The sequence below is a fragment of the Cibotium barometz genome, chromosome 44 (assembly GCF_041138505.1).
Source record: "Cibotium barometz isolate CiBa-2024 chromosome 44, ASM4113850v1, whole genome shotgun sequence".
Taxonomy (NCBI): domain Eukaryota; kingdom Viridiplantae; phylum Streptophyta; class Polypodiopsida; order Cyatheales; family Cibotiaceae; genus Cibotium; species Cibotium barometz.
Window position 1 is genome coordinate 46,373,999 of NC_141089.1, and position 9,800 is coordinate 46,383,798.

The 9,800-nt window shown below is 41.3% G+C and overlaps 1 protein-coding gene and 1 non-coding gene across 3 annotated transcripts in view; both read left to right on the plus strand.

The window, feature by feature from the left end:
* Positions 1–1,526, plus strand: part of NDC1 (NAD(P)H dehydrogenase C1) — a 48,319-nt gene extending 46,793 nt beyond the window's left edge. The window contains exons 9-12 of one of the 2 annotated variants that reach the window (XM_086782673.1): positions 244–320; positions 644–747; positions 836–1,017; positions 1,132–1,358. In XM_086782673.1, coding sequence (XP_086638799.1) covers positions 244–320; positions 644–747; positions 836–978 — 324 coding nt within the window. In that variant the 3' untranslated portion in view covers positions 979–1,017; positions 1,132–1,358. Of the gene's footprint in view, positions 1–243; positions 321–643; positions 748–835 lie in introns of both variants that reach the window. The other variant, XM_086782672.1, reaches the window with a different exon arrangement.
* A 6,896-nt stretch (positions 1,527–8,422) lies between these two features.
* On the plus strand, positions 8,423–8,494 carry TRNAP-AGG (transfer RNA proline (anticodon AGG)). The gene has a single exon. It is a non-coding gene; the product is annotated as a tRNA-Pro (tRNA).
* Positions 8,495–9,800: the final 1,306 nt, after the last annotated feature.

Here is a 9,800-nt window from a genome sequence, read left to right on the forward strand (position 1 = left end):
ATATCTACTAAGAAGGTACTGTTAGCAAGCCTTCTCAAAGCTCCTCAGGCTGGTGACACAAATCTCCACGCCCATTGGATGGGCATGGTTTTGAGCGGATGTGATTGCTAGAGAATCATGCATGGATGGCGTGCACGGGCCCCTACTGATGGCGGGTGCACCTTTGTCTGTAGCTAGTCTTAACTGTTGGATTTTCTGATTGAGAGGCAATGAAGTGCTGAGTTCTGGAATCTCTCTTCACAGGTGGCTTTCCAGGAAGCAGATTATGCTGGATGGAATCTCTGGGCTGCTATCAATGACAGACCCTTATTACCCTTCAGGTAAGATAAGCTAGGGTTTCTATCCTTCCGTCTCTATTTGGCTTAAAGATCGTCTCTATTTGGCTTAAAGATGGATGGATAAACATGGCAGTTGATGGTTAACCCACCCCTGCATCCATTGTACGGGTGGGGGCTTTTTTTTTGGAGGGGGGGGGGGTGGAGTGTATATCCCCCATCAACAAAGGATGGGTAGTCATAATTCTCATTCATGGGCAGGGGTGTAATCTGCAAGCGGCTTAAGAGTCGTGGAACTGGTAAACTTGGTTTTCTTTGACATGTTTTGAAAGTAAGTCTCTTACCAGGGATTTGATTGCAAGCTGCAGGTATCAAAATCTAGGGGAAATGATGACTCTTGGGAAGAATGATGCTGCAGTGACTTTGAGCTTTGTTGATGGTGTCACGCTGGATGGACCACTCGGTCACACAGGTTTCATGATAAGTTTTCTGTAACAAGTCAATGGCCTATGATTCTACTTTGCTTGAATATCTTATTGTCTGGTTTGAAACCTTTGCAGCTCGGAAATTGGCTTATCTATTTCGGCTTCCAACAAATGAACACAGATTGAAAGTGGGCCTTAGCTGGTTTACAAAGTCAGCAGTGGATGTAGTGGCCTCTCTGCAAGATACGCTAACTAGACTAGCGTCCAGTTCAAGCTAGTATCCGTCTTATGAAACTTGAGCTGCATCAGGAAATAAAGTGTGTTTTTTGATGACAAGTGCCCTTATAATCACTTGTGCATCCCATTAAATAAGAAAAGTTGTATTATGTTCTCAATGCTTTCTGTTCTATGGGTGCTTTACCATGTTGTAGTGCAGGGTGGTACAGAAGGATATACACTCTTCAAATCCGAACGAATGTCTCCAAGCCAGACCACCTTCTGATGATTGACCATGACCATCCTCTTTTGGGAGAAAGAATGTAAAATGAATCTTCCCTGCCTCTGAACCAAAATCGTGTACAGGAGAGTAATAGTTTGTGATATGTGTACAGGAGAGGAATACTTCCAATATCGACGAACTGAAAGAATGTTGTTAGAACTCTACTACACTTTTTGGAAGCCTTCATCAAGTTTGTCATGATCATCATTCTAGTACTCGAAAATACACATGATATAAACATTGATTTATCATGTGCATATGGAGAAATTTTGGCTTTTGGCTATCTGGAAAAAAATGGGCTTCCATTTGAATATACCTAGGAATCCAGTAGGAATCCAGGATCTCTCTCAAGCATAAGGTGGTTGATCACATAAGCAGTCTACAAGGCCTTGTCCTAGCAAAACCTCTATGACAACCAACACACCCTTGTGGTCTTCTCCTACACGAAATTGAAAAAATCACCCATGTGGTCCACAAATTTGAGAAGAGCGCTAAAGATTGGTGCTAGGTATAGGTTGTGGGAAGAAAGCTTCAGTCTAGAAGGTTTAGACCAACAGAGTTTGGGTGATGAGTGCTGTTGGTGTTGGCCATGCCTCAAGCTTGTTGTACTCTAGATATAGCTGATGGTTGGGTGATGAGCTAGGAAGGAACTTTGGTGCTTCTTTATTACTGATGGGTATGCACACACGTGGAATGGTCAATGAGGTTTCATGCATAGCATCTGACAAACATGTGCATGTTTTAGTTGGTGTCAGAGTAACTCAATTGTAATCTTGTAGTACATGCAGCTCACTTTGTTTTTTGGATTTGCTGTGTCTCCTGGGCCACCATTCTAAACTGGGTCTTTGATGATCATAGTTTCTTAAAACTCCAAGAGGAAAGAGAAGCATCAGATAAGCATAGGATTTTCTTGTGTGAACAACCTCTTGCTTTGCCTGCATGACTGTGTAGGTGATGTCGGGATTCTTAAGCTTGGGTGCTAAGAGTGGAATGTGGCATGACAAGAGTGAGGTTTGCGGAATTCAGTGGGCCTACACTTGCAGCTGTAGTGGTAGGTGAAGGATTTGCAAAGGATCTGCAGGTATCTTTATTGTGTGTGGGGGATGCAAAATTCAAATAATGTTACTTGAGTTTTGGTTGTATTTCTTTACAAAGTGTTTTATGAACTTATTGAATCTGAGAAAGGCAAGATTTTATCAGCACTGCCAACATCATAGTCCTTGGCTATGGACAAAAGGAAGCTGGGTCATAATAGTCTAGGTGGCTTTGTTGCACCATATCAAGGAAAGCTGCTTGTAACACATGGATGTTTAGAGGCCAACAGCACTAAGCGGTATACAAATGTGGGTAGTGCAATTAAGCATGTCACCCAGCCATGGCTTGTATGGTACTCTTAAGGTGTAACCATAATGGTCGGAGTTCTAAGTATGTCACTTGATATGGCTAATGTTGTTTTCTGGTATTGGTGGTTTGAGTATTAGAGGAGTTGAACTGTGGTTTGGAAGTGTGATGGTAGCTGCATTGATTAGATCTCCCAAGGCTCTGTCAGATGGGCAAACAGTGTGAAGAAAAACATGTGCTAAAGAATCATCCCACACACAAATGCATGCAAGTGCTCACAAAGAGAAAGAAAGAAAGATATATTAAATTTGTACAAAGGACCCCATGAACCTATGAGACCAAAGTGATACAATAATGTACATGGCAAAAGTCGAAATGGAGAGCTATCATTAATCTCTTACTCGTTAATCTGTCATGTATATATCATTGTCTGAGTTGCTTGTGATGAAGAGACACACATAAGCGTCCAAGTCAAGTCACTTGTGTTGGATGGGCAAGCATAAGAGTCAAAATATTACTTTTCTGGAGGTGGGTGGAGAATTTCATGGAAAGATCTCTACACCACTTCACGCACTATACACTGACACACACACCACGCACCATGGATAGAGCATCGACATCAAACGTCGTCTCCTGCTGATACTCTTACTTGTGCCACATGCTGTTTTATTTCATGATGCATATAAGCAGGTAGGTGCTTGCATCATTCAAGAACATGCATTAAGCATCCTTACTTGTTTCAACCTAGGCACATGCATTGACACCAATATGCATGCTCTCAACATCGATAGTCTCCCACATACCATCAACTTTCCATATCGGCACACAAATCTTCTGTACCTGTACCATTGACAATCTCCAACACCAATCCCTCCTTAAATTCTTCAACTACACCAATCAAGGATTCATTTCCTAGGCTCGAGGATAGACCTAGAACAAGGAGGGGGGAATGTTAACCAAGGTTAATCAAAACTACCTACATGCATTAACAAAACGGGTCTACACCATCACAATGAATGTGTCCATTGTTCCATGAGTGAAGAGGAGCTATCTACAATGAGCTAAAAACATACAAAAATTCTTGAGAGTCCCCAAGGGATGTAGATACACAATGGGCATTGTGTAAAAGATCTTTGAACGCCCTTAAGAATGTGTTGTCCACCCAAGTAGGAATTAATAACTCTTTCTAATCATTGTAATTCCCACATGATTGTACTCAATGATGTACTCAAGGGTTGACCAAGCTAAGTAAAAGAGCCAACATCTGCCTAATGTGTGCTTAGACTAGCCTAGATACGGTTAGGCAGTTGGGCACCCAGCTAGTTATTAGGTGTGGACATCCAAGCTTATAACTCTCTTGTATATAAGTCAATTTCTCTAATGAGAAAGGGGGATCCCTTGAGTGTTGAATGAGAGTGTGTTCTTACGCCCAAGTTCTCTTGCCTCTTTGTGTGCATGCTATTTCTTGTGTGTGAGATGTGAGTGTTTGTGTGATCGACTTGCCTTCTTGCCTTCCTTTGGCCTACATGTGAGTGGATGGATGTGTGAGTGTGAGAGAGGATGAGTGTCTTGATAGGATAGCATGGTCTCTTCTCTCTTGAGGCTCCTAAGCTCTACATAGACAACTCTTGCAAATGACAATGGGAGGTAGGTCTTCTTAAGTGCTACCTAGTGTTAACGGGGTTTCCTCTTCTCCAAGATGATGGGTAAGCATGCAAGTTCCCTACGCCAAGAGAAAGTTAAGTGCACTCCACTTGGTTAGTCTTGTACTAATGAGTGTGGTGTGTTTAGGCTTTCTACTTAACCTCATGTGCAATGAAATTATAGATTTTGGGCTTCAGTTAATTCTCAATTTTCACACAATGTGGAGTTGGTGATCCATTCTAGGTTATTTTATCCTTTACTATGCTTGTAGCTAAAAAAAACCCTAGCTTCACAATGGCATGCAAGCTCCAATAACAAGGAAAATATTTTGTTAACTTTATTGTGTAGGCTCTTCATCACTAGCCCATGACGATTACATTGTTGGGAGACTTGGTGGGAGACTCATTAGGGGGCTAGGCATGAGAGACTCATTAGGGAGTTGGGCATGAGAGACTTGGTGGGAGGCTCACAAGGGGGCTTAGCATGAGAGACTTGGAGGGAGACTCACTAGGGGCCTTGGTGAGAGACTTGGTGGGGGATTTTCCAAGAAAGAGACTATAGGGTGGATATAAGGACTCACTAGGGGGCTTGGTGAGAGACTTGGTGGGTGACTTTCCAAGAAAAAGACTATAGGGTGGATAAGGATTTAACAAGAAATTCAATGGGAGATCTAGCAAGAGACTAGATTATGGGGACTCAATGGGAGTCTTAGTGAGGGACTCATTGGGGACAAGTTGGTAGTATGATGTGGTACTAATCAGCCTGTTTTTGGTACTCTAAGGATCTTTGAAATGTTTCTTTGTGCATAATCCCTTCCCATGATATCTCTATGTAACGAAACTCAATGCCATTGGATTGATGCTTGCAAGAACAACAATCCCACTTAAGAATCCATAGCTCTCTATGCTAGTCTTCCATAGCTCTCAAGCATTGCTAGGTACCATCTCAAGCTTCCTTCCAGTCAATGAAAGGATTTTAAGCAAGCAAATTATCCATTAGCTCATGGAAGATGTCTATGTATTCTTCTCACACATAGCATAGACTTTGATCCCATGGCATACAAAGTTTTCTCTCATTGAATTCAACTAGCAAAGACATATGAAGAGCTTAAGAGCTCACAAATTCCAAATTGCATACAAATTGAGAAGATACCAACACATAGCCATATTTGAGTGAACATGATTATCGGATTATAGATAGGACGGTTGTAGCTCATATTAGAGAGAGATTCTTAAGAGGTGTGACTTAGACCTTGGGAGAGGGGCTTCCCAAGGGCCCAACCACTAGATAGGAGTCCATCGGCTAGCCATATTGGTGATAATCTAGGTGATTAGGGGTCCATGGTATAAGATATTCATGCCTTTATGGTTTGGGCTTCGTTAGAGTTGCATGATCTCTAGCTCAGGTGTGGCTTACCATTGTGCCCGGTTTATAGCCTATAGTTGATGAGTGCTAGCCAAACCTATGGCTTACCATTGTATCCATGGTTTATAGCCTATGATTAGGTGATGTAAGTGATAGCCAAACCCATCTATGTCCTCATAATTGTTAATGTATATGTGATTGATTATAGGTACTTGCATCATGAGTTACACAAACACTTTCTTTCTGTGACTTTGCACATAGAGGTTGCCACCAAGGAGGAAGGTTGGTGGAGGACTAGTGAAGGGAGAGGAGAGTGAGAGGAGTAAAATTATTGAGGGAGAGGGGAGTTAGAGGAATGAATTTAGGGAGGGGAGAGGGGAGTGAGAGGAATGAGATTAGGAAGGCTGATGTAAGGGGAGACGGGAGTGAGAGGAATGAGATTAGGGAGGGGGGAGAGGGAAGTGAGGGGGGAGAGGGGAGCGAGAGGAATGAGATTAGGAAGGCTAGTGGAGGACCAATGAGGGGAGAGGGGAGAGAGACAAATGAGATTAGGGAAGGGTTCACCTCACATTAAGAAAACCTTATTAATGTATCTATCACACTTGTTTTAAATGAATTTGGTCCCTGACCACTTTTTGCTATTTTAACAAAATAATGTAGTCTTTAAATTTTAAATGACAACTTTGTGAATAGGTTACACTATGTATCACTTCTTGGATCCCTCTATGGAAATTCTATTTCCATGCCTATGACTATCAATGTGAGATTTGGAAAGAGACTAGACTAGGGAGAACTCAATGGGAGAGTTCATGGGGGACTCATTAGGCAAGTCGGTAGGGTGTGATGTGTCACCAATTAGGCTACTTTTAGGGAAGTCAAGTTCTTGCCACTCTACTCTCTCTATTAAGCATCTTTGAAATGTTTCTTTGTGCATAATCCCTTCCCATGGAAAACTCAATGTCATTGTGCAAACACACAATCCACTCAAGAATCCATACACGTCCTTGAGTTAGTTTCTCAATAGACATTCTATGCTAGTCTTCCATAGCAATAAAGCATTGCTAGGTTGCAATCTCAAGCATCCTCCTTCCATTCTAATAAAATAACTTCAAGCAAGAGGGTTATCTATTAGCTCAAGGAAGATCTCTATGTATGCTATTCACACATAATAGAATAGAAACTTATCACTCGCCATATTATTCAACTAGCAAAGACATATGAAGAGCTTCAGAGCTTACAAACTCCATAGTACATGCAAATCAATGAGGAGATAACACACTAGATTTCAACAAGAATCAATAGCAAGAAGGAAGTAAGCATTATCATCATGTAAAAGTCCATTAGAATGTAGAGAAAACTTACATACAAAACAATATGACGATAAGTCCATTAGCATCAATAGCAAGAGGGAAGAAAGCATTAGCATCATGTAAAAGTCCATTAGAATGTAGAGAAAACTAACATACAAAACAATACGACAATAAGTTAAGGTCTCTTCACAGGTGTCCTTAGCCCATAAACTACTCGTGTTGGCCTACGAATATTCAATAGGGGTGCCCTTGTGCCATCCCCCCATGCTCAACTTTATGGTTATATACAAAAGCTAAATGGGCTTGCAAAAACCTTTCCCATCAAATCCTTAAAGTTAATCACAAGGCCAGAAAGGGGTTTATCATGAGACATCACCTCATTGACATCTATTCCATTAGTAGAGGTAGAATCGCGTGCGATCAAATACCCACCTCAGACTTATGAGGTAAAGTACACCTTTTAACAAAGCATTAAACTGATTCCTTTGGATGGCGAGGTAAAGTACACCTTTTAACAAAGCATTAAACTGATTCCTTTGGATGGCATCAACACAATGGACAAGTATTATCTCCATCGATGGCATTGACTAGGTTCACAAGCGCTAGAACTGAGAGCTTAAGGGAAAGGTTGAAGATTGTACACAAGACTAAGGAATCCGACATGTGTAAGAGACTAAGTGTAGGATGCAAAAAAAAAAAAAAAAAACATTATGAGGGCAACCCTAAGGTCAACTCATTTTATCCCCCCCCCAAAAAAAAAGAGAGAAAAAGAGAAGAGATATTCTAGCACTACTACATACAAGAGTGGGTTGGATTTCCCTATGGAGGATGATATCACACCAAGGATTTCCAAACGATGGAGGATGATATCACACTAAGGATTTCCAAACGAGACCGCAGAGGCAATGTTGATGGCGTCGTCGTTTGTGGGATGTGGGTGTGCCACTAGTTTTGATGGTGGAGGAGGTTTGTGCAATGGCATTGGCTCAAATTAGGTGATTTGAGATTCACATATCAGCACAAACTTTATGTACTTCAGAACATGCACAACAATGCACTATTGTTCCGACACGACAGACAACATTAATGGCATCATGTGGCACACAAAAGGAAGACAATGTATGTATCGAAATTGCTCCACACAAGAATTCAAATAAAAGCATTATTTATGTATGCCACATTCCTACTTGGCATGTCTTGTGATGAAGAAATGTAATGTGGTTGAGTACCTTACATTTAATTAAGAGACTGTTCACATGCCCATAAATAGCTGGCTACACCATATATATACCTCGTCTATTGAGGATTATGGCCATACAAACAGCCTGTCATTTTATTTAAACAGAATGTGTGGTTTCGGATGCTTCATGGGCTTTCAACGAGGCTTGCCAAGTCAAGGCACTATTTTATACGCTACGAAAATCTGAGAGGATGGAGCTAGAGTCACGCTACAGAAGATGAGCGTGGCTACGCTTTGCATAATGCATCTGGCGTTCTGAATCACTGTTTCATTCAAAGGTAAAAACGATATAAATAAGGTGTGGCGGCCGGGGATTGTCAGATGGGCATTTGGTCTAGTGGTATGATTCTCGCTTAGGGTGCGAGAGGTCCCGAGTTCAATTCTCGGAATGCCCCCCCCATTTTCTTTCCTGACAAAGAAAGCTCTTGCTGCAACCCTTAGAACCACCCTCTTGCCTAACCTCATGTGAGGGTCATAGTTGGGTGGCTCCGAGTCCAAAGGTGATGTAGAACTTTATCACCCCCTCATGTAGGAGCTCTCTCCACAAATTTGGTTGTGTATGTGATATTATTCACACCTTTGGTATCCATTGAATGCTAAGGCTATTTTTTAAACCAATCACAGATTGTTGACTTTCGCCCAATCAAACGTGTATCCTGGTTTTGTTTCTTTCTTTCTTTTTCCATGGATGTAGGTCTTATTATCAGCCTGCTTGGTTACCTTTGTCCTACTTGGTTTGTCAATTCACATCATTGTTATATATCAAAGAGAGTATGTATGTTAAAGATCCCCGTCTAATTTTCATTTTCATAAGGCTATGAAACTTGCACAAGAAGGGGAGGATAAGATAAAGCAATATTGCAGGTCATTTGGCCAAATGATTTTAGTCTATTAAAGAAGGTTCACCATATAGATGATTAACGTTGTTGAGTGTAGTACGAGGATTTTGTTGAAATATACAAGTGAATAGGGTGTGTACGGGAACAAGCCCTTAGCAAGAGGCTGTAAAAGAGAATCTGTAAATGTGAGAGAAGCTGTGAAAAGGTGAGAAGTATCTACTGGGAGAGAATAAAGGGTAGCATGAGGAGATTTAGGAGGTGTGGAGATATTCTGGGAAGAGGTGGAGAGAATCAAGCAAAAGAGGTGGAGTGAATCAAGGAGAAATCAGTGGGATTAGATGCTTGGATGTAAACCCTATAAATTGAGGCATTGGCCTAATGAGAATTTGCTGGTTTTTGATTATCCATGCCTACATTAAGCTATCAGTTAATTACTCACTAATCACATCTTAATTATCGTCTAATCTCTTTGTTAATGATATTGATTCTAGCATTTGATCCACCATATCTCATCACATTGTTGCAAATTTAACACGGTATCAGAGCCTAGACTAGAATCCATCAAATTTATGAGCCCATTATCTAGGATTAGTAGATGATTAAGAAATAATCATTTTTAAAGTTATTTTCAACAAGCTCTTTGCACCCCCAGCTAGTGGAGGGGCTTGATCTCCCTCCAGGAGCAACATTGGGGCAAGTGCTTCTAGGCAAGCATAGCCAGCCTTCCCACAGTCCAGCCCATCAAATCGGCACGTCAAACCGCCAAGCGAAGCTCACGAAAATCGCGATTTAGCAGGCACCTTTTTTTGAGGGAAAAATGAAATGTCTTCTTCTCCACATCAAATTGCTCTACAGTGAGATC